A 23,746-nucleotide genomic window follows, 5' to 3' on the forward strand; every position below is an offset into this window, starting at 1 on the left:
ACTAAGCAGCCAATCAATAGACTAAGTGGCATTGGTGACCAGAAGAAGCATAGGTTAGAAATTGACAGAGACTGATATCAGAGAAAGGGTAGTGGTGTGTACTCTTGGTCTGGGAAAACAAAAATTATCACAACGATGCCTTGTTGTCGAAAACCGGTTCCTGTTTGCTGAGACTTTTAGAGAACGGTCCTATTTTTGACCCATCATCTCAAGGTACAGACCACATTGACCCTGCTAATATCACACGTAGAATATGTCAACAGCGTATATTTCTGGTGGATAGCTTTTTGACTTGCTAGACTCATTGGTCTGCAGAAAGCAACTGTTTGGATATGAACACAATAAAGAAGCAGGGACTCTACAACCCTAAAACTGTGAAAACATCACTGGCTTCCGGCCTGACAGTAGATTACCTATAAATCCTTCTGCATCGTTCATATGGGTTCTTATAGTACACACCAAGTCTCCCTTATCGAGGGATTTTAGACCTTATCGCCCCTGCCATCTCTTACCAGACCAACAGAAGTTCATAGAAAAAAGGTTCTGAGGGGAAGAGGTTTATTGAAACAACCATCCACCACAGCTGAAAAAACTGTACGACTACCTTACATGTACGAAAACCACAGCGATCTGGATAATCCCATCCAAGATGGAACAGTATCTTGTCTGCCCAAAGTTGTGTCTAATTTATAAAGAGTTTGGCATCGAGAAGCTTTAGAAAGGCAAGTAACATAACAGAGCATAATATATTAAAATCTCTATTGATCTCCAGCCATTTGCTCTCCCTCCAGCGCTTGGGAAAACTCCCAGTAGTGATAGATGCTTCAAAACAGGGTTGAGGAACATCAGACAAATGTCACGGTCATGATTCGGGTTTAGAGAGTAACACACATCTCAATGCTCTGCTCTAAACTCTAACAAAATAGGAGTCGCAAACGGGGGCTGCTGGCCCTGTGCCATACCTTACAGGTTAGAACTGCGAGACGTGCTACGGCAACCAGTCTATGTCCAGAAGATGCCGTATTCTATGGTGTATCAGACTACCTACAAACTGGTAGGAGAATAAGGGCAAAATGTTTCGCTCAAGACTGATTTTGTAATATTTGTTGGCGTCTGCCCTCTGCTGAATTGTTAGCCAATCAAAACATGTTTTTAATATTTGCTAGCCTGTGCAGAACAGGTGATTTGATTGTTAATTTATTTGGCGTGTGTGCCTTTTGCCATGCGTGATAACTGCTGTAATAAGTGACGGATTGTGGTTCATGCACTAGAATGCATATGGAAAGTAATCCTAATGTAAGAGTTTTAGCTGAACTATGTTTTCTGAACATGCTGCACTACGGATTTGTTTTTAATTTGAATAATTGAGAAACACGCTATTTCCGGAAGTGTTGGCCTAAGGGAGGCTTATGGAGATTAGGCTCCTCCCCTAGATATTCGGAAATCAAAGAAACTGAAATGCCCTTCAACACTCATCTTGCACAGATACCGTAGTCCCTTCCCAAACGGGAACTAAACGTTTGATGGTAAGAACAAATCCCAAAACAACAATTCCAGAAGAAAATGGGATCAGAATTATCCCAAAAGCTGCTTTCCCAGAACTGTCCTTGACCCCAAAGCATTAGTCAATGAAACAAGTTATACAAAATTCCATGTAATACAAGATGTGACGACCATAAAGAGTCAATATTATAAATGCATACAATTCCATTGAACATCGATATCAAATTACAGCAACTAAGTCCCGATATCATAGGTTCTAGAAATTCTCCAAATAAAATATCCCAAGGTTTTGCACCCTCTCCACAAATGCCTACTCAACAAATAAGATTGTGTAGCAAACACATTACAGAAACACTGTTAAATTTGTCAAAAGCTACCACTGTTAAGATATGCAAAGCAATGTTGTATGGTATCATTTAAGCGAAGCCTCCAATTCTCAACATCTGATCATGTTTTCTTTAGACGAACACATTCCAGGCAGTGATCACAACAGATGGAAGCAGCTCCTATGTTCTGATCCTATACAAAAATGACGGAATGAACTGGGATGTTAACAGACTTGCTGCGAAAAACGTGCTGGTGGGCTATTCCAGGTAAATCCTGCCTTTCATTCAATCATGTGTTTTTGATTGTCACTGGCGATTTCACTCAGGCCATTCTTATTGGTTGGCACTGGACAATTACTTTAAGGGAAAAAGATGCGTGAATGCCACTCTAACCCCTTGGATTTCCTTTTCTTTGTGTTTAGTGGGAAGGCAGATGGGTTTTTCAAAAATGATAACCTCATGACACGGCCCGAAGACGAAAGATATCGACCGTCGAACTACGTAGGATTCAACACAGGTGCAGTACAGACGGATCAAAGTGACTTTCAAGAAGGGCTTTCAAGAAGAGCGGGGGGTCTAAAATATCCTGGACCTAGGTTTAGGGGTGTAGGATGTAGCGATGGCTTTTAGCAGATGGTCTCAAGAGCAGATCTTTCATTGCTGCACAATGGCAGATATGCGTTCCACTTGCTGTTATTGAGTTGTTGTAAGGGGTTCTGACATCTGAAGCTGTGTGTTTGTTACTCCATGCTGAAGATATTCATGTGAATTAGGGTACCGTTTGATTTATGTAAGCTGCTTTAGAAAAACTCAAATCTGCAGTACACTGGGATTGCAATGTTTGAGGTAAGGAAATCTGAATCGGGCAAACGTTGTGCATATTACTAATAATATTATTACTAATTATACTACTACTAATAATACTAATAATACTAATAATGCCAGATCTTTCTATACTTATCTTATCTATCTTACTAATAATTATCTTCCTTATACTTATATACTTATCTTCCTTATACTTATATACTTATATACTTATCTTATTATCTTATTAATAATATTATTACTAATTATACTACTACTAATAATACTAATAATACTTATAATGCCAGATCTTTCTATACTTATCTATCTTACTAATAATTATCTTGCTTATACTTATATACTTATATACTTATCTTATTATCTTATTAATAATATTATTACTAATTATACTACTACTAATAATACTAATAATACTTATAATGCCAGATCTTTCTATACTTATCTATCTTACTAATAATTATCTTCCTTATACTTATATACTTATATACTTATCTTATTATCTTATTAATAATATTATTACTAATTATACTACTACTAATAATACTAATAATACTTATAATGCCAGATCTTTCTATACTTATCTATCTTACTAATAATTATCTTCCTTATACTTATATACTTATATACTTATCTTATTATCTTATTAATAATATTATTACTAATTATACTACTAATAATAATACTAATAATACTAATAATGTGAGATCTTTCTATATCCCTTCACGCCAGATGCCTTCCAGAACTAAGCACAGTAACAATAACCTATCATTTGACGGTATTATTCTACTGTGAATATTCTATTTGATAAAACAGTGAACAGTGCAATTGGCCATAAATGTTTGACCTATTTCTACTTATTATTCTATACTGAAAATGGGAAAATAACAAATTGATTTTTATTTCAACTACTTACTAAATGACATTTTGAACATTAGGCAAGAATTGATGTATATTCGAAATGATTTAAATACAAGTTAGATGCTGTTTTCAGACATTTAAAGCATTTTAAATAGTGTAAAAAGTTGAAAATATATTCTGAGTAAATAAGCATAATTTTCTAAAACTAAAAAATTAGGTTTACACTTTTTTTTCTCCAAAAGCTAGGTTCTTACAAATATGTTTTGTATAGTTTTACTAACCATACCAACTTTATAAAAGCACAATATTAGGAAAATATATGTGAAATGAATTCATCATTTTTAAAGATGAACGTGGTTTACAAAAGTAAGTACTCACTCGGGTTCCTCCAGTGATCCTGCGAGCGATGACACTTATTGACACTCTGCTAATGGTACTCAAAAACCTCCATCTTTCCTTCCTAAATATTACAGCATAGGGATGATCTGGCCCAAACCTGTGAGAGCACTTGTTAAACTAAACAATGTCACAATAAACACTTACTGCAATACACTTAATTACCACAACTCTTTACCAGATATATGTTAATGTTCCACTATTTAATCAATTGTATAGTTCATCTTGAAAATTACACCCTGAAAACCAGTAATTATCATATCTCTTCTTTCTTAACACGTCTTCAATACAAATTATGCAAATTTAACACATCCGTACAATACATAAAACTAATGCCAAATTGTGCATATTTGCTACATCTACACAACACACAAAATTCATGCTGACACGTGTTTCACTTAGAGGTCACAACTATGCATATGTGGCCTGAAGTGAGTGTTTTCCAGGCTATATCAATCCTTTTGACTAATACATTCATTCATCATGATCTGTATATAATAGTTCCACGAGACCAAAGTTCCACTTCTTAGTTTCCCATTGAAAATATTATCGTGGTCTTTTCTTATCTATTTATTCTCACAGTATCACCTGTGCCATGTAAAACCACATGGAATCAGCGTTCTGATAGTTAATTAAGCGTGGCCTTGTAAGGGTTTATTGTGATTTTGTATGGTTTATAACAGTACAAAAGTTAGACGTGTTTATTTAAAAGTTGTAAATAACTATTATATGCTACATTTTGGGGCAATTGTTCCAAGCTTATAAACCCATAAATGACTTTGACCCGATTGGCAAGAAGATGGACTTGCTTGTTAAAAAAACGAAATAAATAAATAAATCCGTCTAAATTTTTGCTAAAAAAAAGAGGCCATCATTTAAAAAAAGAAAAACAATGATGCACCTATTTCCATAAAAGAATCTATGTTAATGAGTTGCTTTTATTTTTAAAAAAGTTGAAGACGTAACATTTTTAGTTGAAGTCCTTTTCTTCTTCCTTGGTTTGTTCCTGTTGATCCACATGATGGAAACATAGTGTATTCTCTTTAAGATCAGCCAAACGATCCTAGAAACAGAATGGTGTTTAGGGTACTGTGCTTACCCCCAATGCTGCCACATGACTCATATTAGATTAGACTATGATTAATGATGAGCAGGTTTAGGATACTGTGCTTACCCCCAATGCTGCCACATGACTCATATTAGATTAGACTATGATTAATGATGAGCAGGTTTAGGATACTGTGCTTACCCCCAATGCTGCCACATGACTCATATTAGATTAGACTATGATTAATGATGAGCAGGTTTAGGATACTGTGCTTACCCCCAATGCTGCCACATGACTCATGTTAGATTAGACTATGATTAATGATGAGCAGGTTTAGGATACTGTGCTTACCCCCAATGCTGCCACATGACTCATATTAGATTAGACTATGATTAATGATGAGCAGGTTTAGGATACTGTGCTTACCCCCAATGCTGCCACATGACTCATATTAGATTAGACTATGATTAATGATGAGCAGGTTTAGGATACTGTGCTTACCCCCAATGCTGCCACATGACTCATATTAGATTAGACTATGATTAATGATGAGCAGGTTTAGGATACTGTGCTTACCCCCAATGCTGCCACATGACTCATATTAGATTAGACTATGATTAATGATGAGCAGGTTTAGGATACTGTGCTTAGCCCCAATGCTGCCACATGACTTAGATTAGAACTAGGACTGATATCAATGGTGACCATGTTTAAGATACTGTGCCCCAAGCTGCCACGTGGTTTCTGTTAGACTAGAACTATGATTAATGGTGACCAGGTTTAAGATGCTGTGCTTCCCCCCATTGCTGCCGCATGACTCATATTAGATTAGAGCTAGGACTGAGGTCAAGGGTGGCCAGGTTTAAGGTGCTGTGCTTACAGAACTGCAAATGATAAATCCTTTTTGAATCTTCCAGATAACTGTCATCATTAAAAAAAAAAAATTAGACTATTGTGCAAAACATGTAAAGCATTTACAACGTTTTAACAAATGATGAACTTTACCAAATGTGGAGAACATGGAACAGTTGGAAAAAATGCCAGTATAACGAAAACCACAGTAATTAGCAACACCTGTGCAAAAATATATATTTTTAAATATCTTTAAAAATCAGCAACAAGCAAGTGATGGGCAACCCTTGTTCTTCACAATCGTAAAACAATTTTAGTATACACATTCAACTAAGTTTTCATTTAGTGACAAACAAACCTAAGTTTTGTAAAATTCAAAAATAAATGATTAGTTTACAAATGTTTAGTTGATGTACACTTGGTAAAGCACACATGTTATATCTGTTTTCCAAGCCTGAGTGGCAGCCTGGAGACGGTGGGTGCCACAGGCAGGGCAGCGTTCCTTTGGCAATCTCAGGGGCCCAAAGTGGAGAGCTACTCCTTCACTCCCCCATCAGTCACTGCTTTCACTGTTCCCTCATGGAGCTGAGGTTAGGCGATACCCACCCAGAGGCTGGTTGAAAAGAGTTCAGTGTAATGGAGAAGGTGGTGGGGCAGGGAGATGTCCGTGACCAGTACAGTTCAGCCAACTAGCCTCTTGTCTTCTATGGGGGCAGGGTGGGCTTCCCATCCTGAGAATGGGTAGGTAATGATGGCTTGAGTATTGCACTCAAGTCATAGCAGCACTGACGAAGGTCGTCAGTCGAACCATAGCAGGGGTGAGAACTCTCAACTGTGCCCGTGGTGGCAGGAGGGTGGAAGGACTGATTTTGAGTATTCAACTAAGAGAGCACACCATCCCAAGAGCACTGTATCCTGAGAACACCCCATCCCGAGAACACCCCATACCAAGAGCATGCCATCCCGAGAGCACTGTATCCCGACAACACCCCATCCCAAGAGCACTGTATCCCGAAAACACCCCATCCCAAGAGCATGTCATCCCGAGAACACCCCATCCCGAGAACACCCCATCCCAAGAGCACTGTATCCCGAGAACACCCCATCCCAAGAGCACTGTATCCCGAGAACACCCCATCCCAAGAGCAATGTATCCTGAAAACACCCCATCCCGAGAACACCCCATCCCAAGAGCACGCCATCTCAAGAGCACTGTATCCCGAGAACACCCCATCCCAAGAGCACTGTATCCCGAGAACACCCCATCCCGAGAACACCCCATCGCAAGAGCACTGTATCCCGAGAACACCCCATCACAAGAGCACTGTATCCCGAGAACACCCCATCCCAAGAGCACTGTCTCCCGAGAACACCCCATCCCGAGAACACCCCATCCCAAGAGCACGCCATCCCGAGAATACCCCATCCCAAGAGCACTGTATCCCGAGAACACCCCATCCCGAGAACACCCCATCCCAAGAGCATGCCATCCTGAGAACACCCCATCCCGAGAACACCCCATCCCAAGAGCACTGTATCCCGAGAACACCCCATCCCAAGAGCACTGTATGCCGAGAACACCCCATCCCGAGAACACCCCATCCCAAGAGCACTGTATCCCGAGAACACCCCATCCCAAGAGCACTGTATCCCGAGAACACCCCATCCCAAGAGCACTGTATCCGAGAACACCCCATCCCGAGAACACCCCATCCCAAGAGCACTGTATCGCGAGAACACCCCATCCCAAGAGCACTGTATCCCGAGAACACCCCATCCCGAGAACACCCCATCCCAAGAGCACTGTATCCCGAGAACACCCCATCCCAAGAGCACTGTATCCCGAGAACACCCCATCCCGAGAACACCCCATCCCAAGAGCACTGTATCCCGAGAACACCCCATCCCGAGAACACCCCATCCCAAGAGCACTGTATCCCGAGAACACCCCATCCCGAGAACACCCCATCCCAAGAACACCCCATCCCATGAGCACACAGCGAACACTGAAGGTGGTTCTACCATCATGAAGCCCAATATCAACTTCAGAAAAGGCAACAGGAAATGTAACATGGTGGGGGTGAAGGGAACCTACTGATGAGACCCAGAAATATCGTCATCACTCCCAGAAAGAGTTCAAGTCCTACAGATTCAGCGCCTCTCATGCACTTGTGTGTAGAAGCGCAGAGTGTCAGTGCTCATTCTGCTCAAGGCGTTTCCTTCATGCCAGTAGGGGCATGGGCTCAAGGGCTGGTCGGGATATGTCCTAGGTGAGCAGACAGTGCGTGGGGTGGGCTTGCGCCATGTCACTAGGCTCAAGACACTACATCTAATGTGTGCATGGGCAGAAGTAGAGAAGGTCCAACGCTGACCTAGTGTATGCAGTCGCACATCTGATGTCCTGCAGTGAAAGGTCCTGCTTACTGGCTATCGTGATTGCTCTCCTCTATACAGTTTCTTTGGGCTTGTACCTCCCACTCGCTTGCTTTGGCCATTCGGCATATGTTGGGGTTGCAGGAAAGATGCCGGTTGGGGTCATTTTGGGCTACATGGAAACAATAGTAACTTGATTGTGATAGTTAGAACTTCTTTTAAGTTGAGGTCTGCAAATACCTATGGATAATTTGAAAGGTGCAATCCTTTTGTTTCCGTATGTGCTATCACTGATATTTCCTTTTTCTTCTGTTCCGTTGGCAGACTTGCGCGGACTCTGGATTTATCAACTGAACAATAATAGCACCCTGGTAAATTACAGACTAAAGTGCCTAGAATGGTACACCGACCAGCAGGCGCCCTCATCCTGGAACCGCAATCTCTTGTCATGCCCATGTTCATTTCAACAAGGAGGTTTGGATTCCCGCTTCCGAAGCACAAGAGCAGGTAAGGGTCTACAACAGACTGCAAAGCATTGGTGCAGCTCGCCGCAAGGCCTTAAGTTCCATAATGGCCCAGAGAGATGACAATGCAAAGTGGCGCATTCCCCTGAAGAAGGCACCTCTTCAGCCCTGCATATGGATACATTATACACTGGAGTCCAGGAATAGATAAGAGTATGCAGCACAGTGAGATGTGAAAGTTGAGGGCACACGAATGTACAATGCCCACCCACAGCACCAGGCAAGGTACACTGCTGCTGGCCGAGACTACCCCACACACTGATAGAAGATACGCATTTTACAGAAGGACCACACTGAGCAGTGTACACCCCCGCCAGAAAAAAATGGTGAATTGTACTGATGCACAATTCTGTACAGTGTACGCCACAGCGGAAGAACACTTTCGTGCATTTGTCCTTAAGCCGAGCTCCAGCAGTGTACTGTTACACAGCATGATGCAGTGTGTACTACAGCTGAGCTTAACCTGAGCGCCCCTTGCATTCGGCTTGCCCTCAATGCGCCTGATTCACAAAGGGTACTTGCGTGTCCCGGAGGAGGGCATGGCTGCCAAGGCAGGGAGTTGGCACCCTGTGCTCATGGTTCGTAGGAAAGCGTCAGGCTGACGTCTGGCACTTCCCAATGCATTTACTCTCAGCACCCACAGGCGTGAGAGGGTGGAGTGGGCTCTCCTCCCATGTGGACGCCGTGTGCACGCTATCACACGTAGTTCCAGGGTAGAAATATTTTAAGGCTAACACGTGCAGGAAGGGATTCTCATAAGGTGCCTTTTCCCTTACCTGGCGTGTGACAGGGCAGGCCTGGCACAAGGGGAAAGGCCAGAGGGAGAGTTCATGGAAGAGGGAGTCTATTAGCTAATAAGGGGTGCCCTCCAGGATGCGACTTCCACTCCCAGTCAGTAGGTGGACCCCCTTATTGTACAACGGCAGCCATTTTGTAGGCGACTTTCATTCTGCATAGAATAGCTCTTTGCATTGAAGTGGCGTCGCAACTCTGCACTTGGCAACACAGCAGGATTGACCTGTTGATGGGAGATCTAAGCAACATGTCCTCTTCATGAGAGGCCTGGGGTAGTGTTTCCTGGTCATGGGGGGTCTAGAGCACTGCACCCTGTCCACATCTTCACGATGGCTGGAGAGCTTTCTTCATCACTCGTTCACGTGGAGTCTGCAGCCAGTGATTGGGGTTGGGTCAACTTAGATGTGACTTTCACTAGACACTGCCAGGCTCAATTGTGGTGGCTTAACTCATTGGAAGCATTTGGGAGCCACACATAGACTGTATCAGAGGATATAAAACCCTGTATGCAAAGTGCGTCCAAGTGCACCACATCCATGCATTCTGCCTCACTCACCATGTCACTTGAACACATGAATTTTTGGGAGGTTGGTGTGAGCCTCCAGGCTGAAGCGCAAGTCTCATCTGGTAGACGTGACCCACGATGGGTGCGTTAGTGGTTGTCAAGTGGAATCCAGGGCTAAACATTTTGTTTTTGCAGGTCTTTCCAACACTGAGAAGATCCTACGCAGCACTTTCGCCAATGCGGACGGTGCCGGTGTGCGGTGTGTATACACCAAGCAAGGTCAGCTGACAGGAGGTTATCAAGAACGAGTCTCGACACTTTCACAGTCTTCATCATCTGGAGAAGGTACGAATGGTTTCTGTTGGGCCCAACAACCTATCTGTAAAATTACAATGTTGTCAAAAGATATCAATTTATTGATACAGCAGTTTTAATTTGATAACTCCCTTGCTGTAGAACCAAACAAGTTATCATAACATTTGCCAAGAACATTCATCAAAGGTATTGGGTAGTTTATTGGAGACGGGCGACTCTGATATCCCACTGAGTGGGTTGACTGCTGCATTGCGGAAAGCGGGCATGTATCGCTAGGATATAACATTTACCAATGTCTGACTCCTGAGTCTAAACTTTTACACTTGATCAAAAAAATGGGGCAAGTGAATTTATCAGCAATTTTGCTGCTTGTCTTGTAAGCAAGGGAGCAAACAGGTTTTGCCCCAATCTGCACTGTCTAAAACATTTTTCTCTAGGATAAAAATTAAGTAGACTATTTTATTTTGTATTTCTCTTTTGTTAATCAACAAAGAGTATAACAAGTAGTGAATGTGCATAAACATGGAAACACTTGTGTCTAGGCGCGTTATAAATGCCAAGTCATGTAATATCCGCCCTACAGCTTTTGTGCCAGGACATCTGCAAAGGTTCGACCCTATGGACGCAATATTATTTGGGCCTCTGTCTATTTGCCATGTAGAATTGTTGAGATGGGCCCAGGCTCCTGTGACTTGCACTGTTGCAAGTTCTTTCGTGGAACATAATGTTGTCTGATATTTTTTAATATCCTTCACTGTTATGATAGATGTAATGGCAGGTCCAGTGCGATTGATGTACTGTCCCCTATTCGGGAAGGGTGTACGCATTCCATTGCTCCCGAGGGCAGGTGGCGGGCGTTGAGCACGTGACATTTAAATAGAACGCCCGGGGGAAGAGTGAATGCAGTGTCACACTCTGATGGCTTTGAGAATCTGAAGAAAACTGCTCTTTACCCACCAGAGTTTAATACCAAGGAGTCACCCCTCGCAGATCACAGGTTGAAACGTTGTCAAAGGTAAGCATCTGCTTGAAACTCTTTCGGTGCACCTGCTCGCCCCGCTTCCAGATCTGCTGTGGGAATTTAATTGAAAGAAATATAGGTTGCTTGGAATATTTTCTGTTTCTTCCACAACTTTTTAGTATTAGAATTAATCGATTGTGACCATCATATATTGATGTTGGCCTGCTTGCCTTCTGGCTAGCGTCTGTTGCTGGGTTTGTAAAAGATCCGGGGTTACGCTGTTGGGACTTGGGGCTAGCTAGCCTTTTGGCTGTAGCCCCTGAGCTTCTATCCTGGGCTCCAACCAAAAGACCCGGATCTATAGTCCCTCAGCCTCCCCCTAGCGACGCAGCTCAGTCTGACTATGCTGTCAACATCTGACTATTTATTCGTCAAACTAAGATGAAATGGGTGGACAACTTCTCCTCATATTCCTACAGATATATTGACCCTGGCTCATATAGTTCAGTCTAAAGTTTCATTGATATATAGCGTTCAGCCTGAGTTAAATGCTTGATTAAACACTGAGAGTGCAGAGCTCGTACAACATCAAATGAAATGTGCACAGGGAAATGCAGGTCTTTGTCCCTTTATGGCAGAGAAGTGTGGGAAGATGAGAACTGTACTTACCTGGACACATCGTTGGACCAGTTTCATGGTGTCTTGCTGTCCCGGCGACCGCCCAACCCAACTGTGTCCTGGAGGTATGAATTGGATGTCATATCCATTGCCGGAGTGTCTACTACTTTTTACAGTCAGACTGTTTTTGAATCCATATGGAAAAGTGTAGCAGGGCCCTGTCAGTCAGTGATCTATTGGCTATTTGCCATGGTGAGAGTCTTCCTGGGTTTTGAAGATATATTTTTTTTAAAGGTATATTCTCTCCATACGTCCAATTATAGAAATGGAATCAAACACCAGCAGGGCTTTGCCCATGTATCCCACTAAAGGAGACTGCAGCCCTGTTTGCGTGTTTTCGTCCCCTGTATCCTCCTGTGAGGAAGGCGTGGCTGACACCTTTACTTACAGATGACAATACCCGTGATGTTCATGATGTCCTTGTGTTGCCATCATACCAATTAGCTGTGCATGGAAGAGGTGAAGCAACATGGCTGATGTTATGTTAAGTTACTGGCTTTTGTAACAAAGCACCCTTCTGCCCTTTCCTTGGTCCCTTGGCGATTTGCTAGCCACAAATCATGGGCTTTGTTTGGTCAGTAGGACAAGACGGAAGTCCTTCTGCACGAATTGGAAAGATAGCCACGACTTCTCTGGACTATGGCTCACTTGGTCCTTCACCATTGACTATGCTTGCTAGGGCTATTGGGAGTTGTAGTTCAAAACATCTGGAGAGTCAAAGGTTACAGACCCTTAGCAGACCATGCTTGGTTAGGTACAGCTGTGATTTGCTGTTATTGACACACTTGCTTTATAGCCATTAAATTGTGATGAACTCATTAAGATCCCTAAACTGTTTTTTCAAACTCTACAATTGATATTGATATTTTATTTCTATCGCGCTCGTACACAAGTGGTTCAGAGCGCGACAAGGCAAGGGAGGGGAAGAGGGGACAACAAAACAGTGATCTTACTACGCCTAGTGACATTGAGAACGCGCAAGTGCATGGGAGGGAGGAGGAGAAAAATGCATGGAAGGGGGGAGAAGTGGAAAGTGCGAAACAGAAGAGAAACAGATAAAAAATAATAAATAAATAATAAAGGCAACAAACAGTGGTAATGCAGCCAGCAATTTGCAAGTGCTAGGTTTAAGGCAGCAGACAGGGTAGGTCTGATAAGTGTAGGAAGAAAAAGCGGGGGGCTGAATGGGTAAAGTTACAGACCCCAGTGCAAGGGGTGGCCCGGAGGCAGTGCGGGAGGGTGGCAGGGTGAACAGGTACCTGGGCCTGGAGGACAGAGCATGGCCAGGTGCACGTTGCCAAGAGAGAACAGATCAGCAGGGGAGAGTGGGGGCGAAGGCAGATGAAAAGAGGAAGGTCTTGAGGTGCTTCCGGAACCGGAGATGGTTCTCCTCAAGTTAACAGTCCTCAAGTCTCTACAACATAAGATCGTCCAGGGATTATTATGGCATGAGACTTTCCATGTCTTTCCCTCTCATTTCCAAAACGAAGACAATGGTGTCCTTTTAATGTTGCATAAGCGTAGAGTGCCGATTTAAACCATGTCTTTCTTTGTCGATGTCTTGAAAACATCCCATCTGAGCCTTGCTCCAACATCACTCAAGTGGGATGACCCTACCCCACACCCAAAAAGGCAGCTACCAGAACCCCAATAATTCAGCGCGGCTTACTCCTCTATGTAATATGAATGTCAAACATCTATGTCACCCTATGGGCATGATTTGGTGTAGTAACACCACATGGGTGATACTTAGGTCTGCTAGGGGGCTGGAGAGGAGTGATGAAGTCAGGAACTGTGTACGGGCAAAGCACAAGGTAAGTAGCACTAATGTGCAGGGGCACCCGGTAGCAGCACACGTACCTGCAATACATGCCTGCTGTGTTCTTATGCAGCTAGAATTCCCATTCAGAAGAAGGCTTAATGGAATGTCTCGGATAATCTGCTATATCATTGTGCATGAAATATGTCATCTATATGCAGAGTTTAGATCCTAAAAGAACAGTTACCTACTACATGATGAGTGCAGACCAATGTAAAACACTAAAGGGCCTCACAAGGCGTCAGAGGGTGGACACGAATATGTCACTTTCTTTTATGCAAGTCATAGCAATGTGTGCATAAAGCCTGCACTGGCACTGAAGTCTGTAAACAGGTGAATGATGGGAATGTGAGGATACAGTGTGGAAGAGTGCCACAGCCAGATCCGCAAACTAGAAGGACGGCTGCCACTTCTGCAACGTGAATAACATGGTTTCCAATGCACCTCTGGGGTCAATGGGCAGTGTGCACATTATGCATCTATGGAGGCAACGTGCAGTGTGCACATTATGCACCTCTGGAGGCAATGCACAGTGTGAACATTATGCACCTCTGGGGTCAATGTACAGTGTGCACTTTATGCACCTGTGGAAGCAAAGTGCAGTGTGCACATTATGCAAATCTGGAGTCAGTGTACAGTGTGCACCTTATGCACCACTGGAGCCAGTTGCATACTTTACACATGAGTAGCAGGAGACTGTGCACTTGATTTACAAAGCGTTTTCCAATGGGATTTTCCCATTTGTACATCAGGCCCTGTATGTGAATACTGAAACATTGGATAAACCACCACATAATAACACCGTAAACATTTCGTGGTTAACAAGTGTAGGCCCGCATTACAGTTTCACTGGATACTGGCAAAACTGCCTTATCATCTCTGCCGCCCGATATCCCGGTAATACGGGGATGTTAAGGGCGTTGGAGACAATGGTAAGCAGGGGAGTTGCTAGGTCTGGAAAAGACCCGGGGCTAGGCTGATGTTGGAACTGTTGGGACCGGGGGCTAGCTAGTCTTTTGGCTGTAGCTCCTGAGATTCTATCCGGGGCTACAACCAAAATATCAGGGGCTATAGCCCCCTTAGCCCCCCCTAGCAACGCCCCTGATGGTAAGTCACCCATTCCATGGAGTCCCATAGGACGGCATGGGATTGGATTGCCGGATCTACTGGCATCGGTATTACCAGTGCCAGTGATTCAGGCATTTCTTTGCCGTTAGGGGCCTGGTCTGCCTTCAGGCCTGCAGGTAGATCACTGCCCCCAGCGGCGGCAAACTTGTGTTTCCCTGGTACTGAAAAAAATGCTGGTGCTAGAATTACCAGCATTTTTCCAGACTGGCAAAGTCAAAATGAGGACCTCAAGTCTACACTTCTGTGAGTAGGTGCTACCGTTGCAAACCATCACTCCCATCTCTTGTAGTTAAACCACGTTCTTCAGATCGCGAAAGGCGCACGTGCATTTTTCGCGAGAAATTAATCAGGGCTCAAGTCGAGGATACACGCGGGTGGACGGAGTCCACCCACTTTTTTCAGAGGGTGGACCCGGTCCCCCCAGTTAAAATGAGAAACACTGAATGTCCTCTTAGAATTTATGAACTAAAGTCAACCTCTGGGATCGAAAAACAGTCCTCAAGTTTGCAGGGCGGCCACTTCACCACTGCTCTATATAACCGGATGAAAAATATCAAACAACTGAAGGTGACATGTCCCATTTCAGTACTGCAAGTTCCAGGGAAAACATTTGTATTGGTTCTTGGAGTTTAAAACATGCACACCTTTTAACGTTTATATCCTCTCTTGGTTTTGTGTGTGTGTTGATTTGTTGAAAGGCAAATGCCGTTCGTCCTGTGAAATTTGGGTGGTTATGCAAAGCCAATTTAATGAAATGTGCATATTTCACCCTCATATGCTAATTTCTGGCAACATCACATTCCATTGCGTTGGTTAATGAGTCCCCCCCACTTTAGGTTTTAGGACTTGACCCCTAAGATTAATGCATGCAAAACCAACTTTTTCTTCAGACGCAGAACTGCAGGCGTATGACTGGTGCAACGTCCACGTGAACATGAAGACTTTCCATGACATGTATGTGGAGAAGCGACCACGCATCGACTGCACTGGCTACACACCATTAGCGCCTGGTGAGTATGAAAAGTGTTTGATACAGGAAGTAGCACCTGAATACGTTCTGAGACATGATTGGTCAGCCTAGTAGAGGCTGATTTGAATGCTGAAGTGCCAGCTTCTGTCGCGCCATTCAACAGTTTCCCCACCATTAGGTCCAAATTATGGGTGCCGCAAATTACACCTGATTCACAGTGAATTGAGACTTTGGCAAGTGGAGATGTGGAAGTATACATGTGTGCAAACTGGGTTGCACGTGTGTAGTTTTAAGGGACTTGATGGGTAGGAAGGGAGTGTGCCTCCAGTTACACACATCGCATGTACATGCAAAATAGTTATGAAAGAAGGAATTGCAATACATGGGCAATGCAAAACAGACACGCACACACGGATTAACCTGGCAATCATAAAGTAAAGCCCTGGTTGAGCCAGTCCGCAGGAGCAGATGTAATTGTTGTCAAATTTGGTTCCATGAAAGTGATTCACTTTCCCCAAGGTTTGACACCACTTTCAGGTAAAAATGTTCACTTTTCCCCTTTGAAGATTGATGTTCTATTACAGGGACCCGAGCTTTATTTGTTTACACTTCTTTTTGTGAATCAGGCCCCTCTGCGGCTGCAGAATGTGCTATGTGCAAATTGTGCATGAGGTGTAATTCCTTGTGAATCATCATGCATACACAATGTTCATGTGGGTGCATGTTACGTCTATGGCCCTTGACACTGGAACATGGACATCTTTGTAAGTGAGGACCAGAATTGTTATTACATTGCAAGCTAGGTTTCGGGTACATTACTACTGTCATGGTACAATCGTGCTTGGCTTGGATGCCGTTTGCCAGCCAGAAGTCATGCGTAATGTGGCACTCGAGGAGACAAATGTCATCCTATTTCAGCAGTGTGTTCTTTCGGAGCATTGCTTCCTGGTTTCGGTCTGGTTATGTTCCACCCATTCTCTTGCAATGTATGTGGAGTTCCTGTAGAAAATCGTCATATGTTTCGCCGCCTGTGTCTACGACATCTTATGGGTGGGCGGGAGGTGGCATGGATTAATGTGCAAACCAATTGTCCCATGAGTGGCTTTTTTTTGTTTCAGCCTGGATGTTTGGAGATCCGCACATGACCACACTAGATGGATATTATTACACCTTCAACGGCCTCGGTGACTTCACACTCCTGAATGCCACTGGCGCTGATACCGCCTTTATTCTACAGGGCCGCACCACCCAAACGGGCACTGCCATGGCTACCAACTTTAACGCCTTTGCATCGAAGTACAGTTCCAAAGCTGTCAACATCCAGGTTTGTGGTGAATGCTGCCATCCTTAACTATTGGTGTTTGTCGCTTCTCAGTGGGGACGCACCTCAGCGCCCGCCTGAGGGTTGCGCATGAAGTTGAGTCCCTGGTTATCCACCATGAAGAGGCATACAGACATATTAGCCCCCTTTTGGTAAATGCACTTGTATAAAAAGAACATTCTCACCATTTAAAAAAAAAACAAAATATATAGAATCAAAAAATTATGAAAATAAGTATGGCCGTAAAAATTACATTAATTTAACAAATGCAAACAAACCAAATTAAGCACATTTATGGCAATGCAAAACGGTAGGAAGCCTTAGAAGGGGGTGAAAACTTCGGTATCTAGTCATTGCATCAAATGAAATAGCCTCGAATGCCTCACCATAGAAAAAAAATAATCGAAAAACAGCATTGAATGCATTTTTTTTTAAGGTAAAGGGTTTATTTTAGCTGTAATGGGTTTTAAAGGTTAAAAAAGGGAAGCTAGGGGGACTCCCACCCAACCACCCCACCCAAGCCCCCTTTAAAAAAAATGAAAAAGAAAATGCATTCAATGCTTTTTTCAATGCTTTTTTTCGATGGTAAGGCATTTGATGCTATTTAATTTGATGCAATGACTATAAACCAAAACTTCCTTTAATGCTTTTTTCCAGGTACATTTTTGAGGAGGCCACTAGTCACATGACCAGGCCCTGCCACTCAGATGCCCCACTCACCGCCTATTTCATCAGTACCTCTTAGGTATCCTCATCACCAGCATACCCAACAAAGGACAAAGTCAAGCACCTCACCTAATTGTGGCTGATAGTGCCAAGGGCCAGATCCGTTATTCTTCCTTTTATCTACAAAGTAGTCGTTGCCAAAAGACGTCACCACGTGTCTCCTCCCTTTACAGACCATTCCCACCAGTATCCTGGCAGCCCCGCCAAGCTACCCTGGAGAACCTCATCAATATCGCTCTTGCCCCCCATCCAACACCCACAGACAACATGAACATGCCCCCTTATGGTCATCAATGCTTGCTCAACAGTCACTCATTTCGCTGATATCGCTGACTTCATCTCCTAAAACAACCTTCGACCATATCACACTGACCCTTATCGAACTGCACTGGCTCCAACTGGAAGCCTTATCATCTTCAAATCCTGTTGCATCATCTACAAGTCTATCATCCTGAAGTCCCTAAATTATCTCACTCTGCATCTCTTCAGGCCTGTGATCCATCAGAAGGAAGGAAATGTGTAAACGAGAATTATGAATTGCAGGAAGGAAAGAACCAGAAGACAGGCCTTCTATGCCTACGCTCCAAGACTCTGGAACCTCCTCCCCGTCAACATCAATCTTCCCCCATCACTTCTACAGTTCAGGAAATAGCTCAAGACCTTCTTCTTCAAGGAATGGCACCTCCTTAATATCTAGATCCATACACCAACTATCCCCTCCCTCCCTGAGACTCAGTGATCTGCTCCTCACCGGTTCCTCTCCTGGTTGCTTGTAGATCCCTTGCTGCCAATTGCCTGCCCTGCCCTGTTAGCTCCCCGCTCCTTTTCTCTCTGTTTCCCTCACTGTGTTCTTTCCCCATGATTGTAAAGCGCTCCGTTGCTTCCTGGAGCTAGGTCCACGCTCAATAAATACCCTCATAATAATAACAATCATGATAACTTTGATGCCGTCTTCATACCCAAAATGTGGTGGACCCCATCGTCCCTCCATGTTTTTGATATCCTCCTGCCTGCAGCTACTGCATCCAACATGTTGCCCACCCGGGAACGTCAGGAGGCAGAGTGGTAATGGTCCAAAGGAGCGATTGGCCATGCTCTATCACACTCTCAACAAGAACAAGCTCATTCAAATCCCGTGCCTACATATTCCCTTTATCTCACAAGCAATCCATTACCTTCCAACTGATCTACAGACCACCTCACAGGAGTGACTCTTTCATTGAAGACATACCCATCTGACTTTCCTCTGCCAAATCAGCACATATTATTAATGTCTTTCTCTGAGATTTGAAAGCTCCTGAGGCTCATACTGATAATCACACTCAAAGCTCACTTTTTGTACCGAGCAGATGCATTGACCTTAGCTAAATTGTGCTCATCCTGCATACAAAAAAGGGAACACACTAGAACTAGTCGTTACATCATCCTCCCTCATCACCTGCACAGACCCTATCCAGTGGCGTCGCTAGGGGCAGGACTGGGGGGGCCAGGGCCCCCCCTGTGAAACCATGTGCCCCCCTTGCACTCCCCTGCCTAAGAAGAGCAGTGACCATGTTCTCCCCTTACATTTGTCTGTGCCCCCCTTACTTTTGTCTTTGGCCCCCTCTGTGCCCCTCCTAAATTTGATTCCTGGCGACGCCACTGACCCTATCCCACTCGTCTGGTCAGACCATGCCACCATCCCATTGTCAATCACGCACTCAACCATGGTCCACAAAGGTCAACATAAACGCCCCCTCACTCAGTGCTGCTCATTTAAAACCTCCGAAGTCAATGAGCTACAAGCAAACTCTGCAGACTTTCCCACCACAGGGAATGCTTAATTCCTCCTAGAATTATTCAACAACTCTGCTATGAAACTGGTGGATTCACATGCACCCATAAAAACCAGCCACAATAAGACCAAACCATCTGCCCCTTGGTACACCTTGAGCTCACCTCCAGCAAACACTCAATCAGAGCCCTAGACAAATGGTGGCACAAAAACTGTAACCCAGGAGATCTCACCAACCTCAAATCTCTCTTAGGATTCTGATAACTGAGGCAACATCTTCTTACTACTCCAGCACCATCACGGCACCCTTTAACACAACCCTCTTTGAAGTAGTAAAGCATGTACCAAACCCTCACCTAACCCCGAGCAGCAAACAGCTCAGGAAATATGTGACAGAATCAACAAACCTTTAATTGAAAAAGCAGACAGAATCCAGCAGATCATCGAATCAACCTTCCCCAGTGTTATTCCCCCACACACTGCCCCCCTGGACTGAATCTCTCCTCTCTCTCTCCCAGACCTCCTAAAAACACTTGCCTCCCTCAAACCTACCTCCTATTCTGGCAATATTATCCCAGCCTCCATCATTAAACAAATGTTGAGCCTCTCCTCACTGAAGCGTAATTCCTGGACACCCTCACGACTGGTCAAAATTGACTTCTTTTGAAATAAATAACCCTAGAACAAGAACACCTGGCCAACTAACGGCACATTATGTGATTATGTGCCTCACGTTTATTGGCAACATTTTGCAAAAATTAGTCTCTACACAAATACTCACCAGAATGGAAGATCTACACCTCCTAAATGACTATCATTTGGGGTTCTGCACAGGTGCAGCATCGAGAAGATGTCCTCCAAATCATGGATAAGGGTGACTCATGCCTCTTTGTCCTCCTTGACCTTTCAACTGCATTCGACACTGTCGACCACCGCATCCTCCACTCCCTCCTTGCCAACAAGATGGAATTATCTGGCACTGTCCTGAATTGGTTTACCTCCTCCTTCCTGGGCAGACACCTGGCCTTCCAGATGAACCCATTGCATTCTAACTATCTTCCAGTCTCTTGCACAGCCCCCCTGGCTCCATCCTCTCACTGATGCTTTTTTAAACTTTACTACATGGAGCCTCTGTGCACACTCCTCAAAGATACTGATATAGCCATCTGCAGCACGTCACTGCAAGGCGCCTGGCCAATAGGGGCTGCACGCTTGTACTTTAAGAGAAAGTAGAAATTCCTGGTCACCTTGCTGCGATTAGTTTTCATAGGGTTGTGTGATTACAAGAATGTACATGCTAGATGCAGTGTCTGAAATAGTGTTTTTTAATATACATAGGGTAGACAGATGGTCTAGAAAGTGGTCAGCCGACACGTGTTTCGAACCCTAAGGTTCCTTCACAAGGCAAGAAAGGTAATATCAACTGTTATTTCTGCATTTCTGCGCTTTGATACCTGTAGGTTTGTAGCGCTATATAAAAATGGGATAACATATATATATATATATATATATATGTACTTTATTTAATTACTGTAGACATAGGGCGTTAAGAAGTGAACATTAGAATGGGGTTTATATAGCCCAGGGGAATGTTATGTAGGCTTAAACGTTAGGTAGGGGTAGGACATTAACTATATATATATAGGGAATTTATATAGAAAACAAGGGGAAGAGTGGAGGTACCATGTCCTGAGGTAGCAGGATAGTGTGGCAGCCTGCCTGAGGATGCCTAGCGAGATGGGTTCACCCACAGAGGCCATCCTCTGTCTCTCCCTCCATGTGGGAGGTACCTGAGTTTAGGTAAGGTGGATGTTGTGTGAGACTCAGCCTAAGGGTGCCTGCAACACCTCCACAGACGGGTGAGCTGACATAGCAGGACCCACTTAGTTGGAGCTCACGCCAGAGGAATAATATGGAGATAAAATGGGAAAGTATTAAAGGCTAAGTTGTTCTATAAATATAGTGGGGTCCCCTTTAGAATCCCTATAAAATTCACTGTGGTCTCTGTGTCTATTATTCATATAAGAACTCAGGGAGTAGCCCATCTCCTTTCATCAGCAATTTTATTGGCCCCTCCCTACCCAGTGGGCCTGGAGGTTGGGGGTGGTGGTTCATATGGGGACTGGCCTTGGTTTGCGATGAGAGATGTGCACACCCATACTTGGATCAGGGCCGTAAATCAGAAGCAACACATCCACCAATACATGGTCGATACCCATTAGTACATGAGAGTCCCACAGGACATCACTCATTTCCACAATTACCTAGCCATCATCCAGTGCTGGATGTCCACTGCATACCTCAAACCTAAACCCTCCAAGACCAAATTTGTTTTCATCGGTTCCGCACCTAACCAACAACTCATCCAACAAAGGTTGACTGATATGCACAGAGAAGGATCTGAGATGCAACTCTCGGATTCAGAAAAAGCTTCATGATCCGCAGCAGTCTGTCCTTCTAGCAGCAGATAGCCAAGAAGGCCCCAACGACCTGACTCAAAATGTCTACCCTTTGTAAAATGAAACCCTTCATACCGCTGCAAGAATTCCAGATTGTAGCACAGGCACTTGTGGTTTTGCATATCGATGGGGGAAACACCCTCCTGGCAAAGATCCCTGCCTCTTTCTTGTCTTCCCTAAAACAAGTCCACCATGCCACAGCACTTCTTATTATGGGTATACGAAATGTGACGGAATCACCCCCATCCTACGCATACTACGTTGGCTTGCTCTTAAGTCCAGGATACTGTGCAAGACTACAAGTATAATCTACAAAGCAGTCACGAGTAGCACACAGTGTATCTCACGGTTAGGTTTCACATACCTAATGGCACATGCTCCTTGCATAGCAAATTGGCCAATCAGCTCAAATCACAACTCGTCTGCAAAGTGAAGACCTGCAAACAATCCCTCTCTTTTAAGGCACCAACCTTCTGGAACTCGATCCTAGTATCGGCACAAAATGGCCCCACAATTACCCAGTTTGGCAAATCTCTCACAACGTGGCTTTTACAACAGCACTGGACCTAGGTCAGTGCTTTAAACAATAAAATCAAATAATTGGTTTGTTGGAATCTCAACCAAATGTTGGTTGTTTCAATTCATTGAAAGATTCAAGTGAATAGAGAGGAAAAAGAATATCAATAATTTGTGCATATTCTGGACATACCTCGTTTAGTTTGCGCAAATGCTCCATCCCCCAGATTCCATGCTGCCCTCTTTGCACCTCGAAATAAGTCCCATCTCTGCTCTGGGGTGCCCTTCCTGAAGACTGAAAGAGAACCCCAAGTCCTTATAGGGTTCAGTGAAAACTCTCCCTCCCTCCTGAAAATGCTCCATTAGATTTACAAATCCTAAGCTGTCCATAACACTGGAGTAGTGTCTGTTCTATCTGGGCGGAGCATGTCTGAGAAGCGCCCAGGCGGGGTGTGTCTGAGAAGTGCCCAGGTAGGGCATGTCTGTGAAGAACCCACGCAGGGCGTGTCTGAGAAGCGCCCAGGTGGGGTGTGTCTGAGACGTGTCTGAGAAGCGCCCAGGAGGGGCGTGTCTGTGAAGCACCCAGGCGGGATGTGTCTGAGAGACGCCCAGGCGGGACGTGTCTAAGAAGCGCCCAGGCGGAGCGTGTCTGAGAAATGCCTAGGCGGGGCGTGTCTGAGAAGTGCCCTGGCGGGGTGTGTCTGAGACGTGTCTGAGAAGCTCCCAGGCGGGGGGTGTCTCAGAAGCGCCCAGGTGGGACGTGTCTGAGAGGCGCGCAGGCGGGACGTGTCTGAGAAGCGACCAGGCGGGGCGTGTCTGAGAAGCACCAAGGCGGGATGTGTCTGAGAGGCGCCCAGGCGGGACGTGTCTAAGAAGCGCCCAGGCGGAGCGTGACTGAGAAACGCCCAGTCAGGGAGTGTCTGAGAAGGGCCCAGGCGGGGTGTGTCTGAGACGTGTCTGAGAAGCTCCCAGGCGGGGTGTGTCAGAGAAGCGCCCAGGCGGGACGTGTCTGAGAGGCGCCCAGGCGGATTGTGTCTAAGAATTGCCCAGGCGGGGCATGTCTGAGAAACGCCC

The 23,746-nt window shown here is 44.5% G+C and overlaps 1 protein-coding gene across 1 annotated transcript in view; it reads left to right on the plus strand.

Annotated features, from left to right (window-relative positions):
* The window catches only part of LOC138492809 (uncharacterized), a 469,421-nt gene that overhangs the window by 198,999 nt on the left and 246,676 nt on the right, over positions 1 to 23,746 (plus strand). The window contains exons 41-46 of the mRNA XM_069620163.1: positions 1,966 to 2,096; positions 2,252 to 2,346; positions 8,506 to 8,688; positions 10,201 to 10,350; positions 15,797 to 15,916; positions 16,995 to 17,200. Of these exons, the coding sequence (XP_069476264.1) occupies positions 1,966 to 2,096; positions 2,252 to 2,346; positions 8,506 to 8,688; positions 10,201 to 10,350; positions 15,797 to 15,916; positions 16,995 to 17,200 (885 nt within the window). The remainder of the gene's footprint in view (positions 1 to 1,965; positions 2,097 to 2,251; positions 2,347 to 8,505; positions 8,689 to 10,200; positions 10,351 to 15,796; positions 15,917 to 16,994; positions 17,201 to 23,746) is intronic.

The sequence above is a fragment of the Ambystoma mexicanum genome, chromosome 10, assembly GCF_040938575.1.
Source record: "Ambystoma mexicanum isolate Mex_15411 chromosome 10, UKY_AmexF1_1, whole genome shotgun sequence".
In the NCBI taxonomy this organism is placed as follows: Eukaryota; Metazoa; Chordata; class Amphibia; order Caudata; family Ambystomatidae; genus Ambystoma; species Ambystoma mexicanum.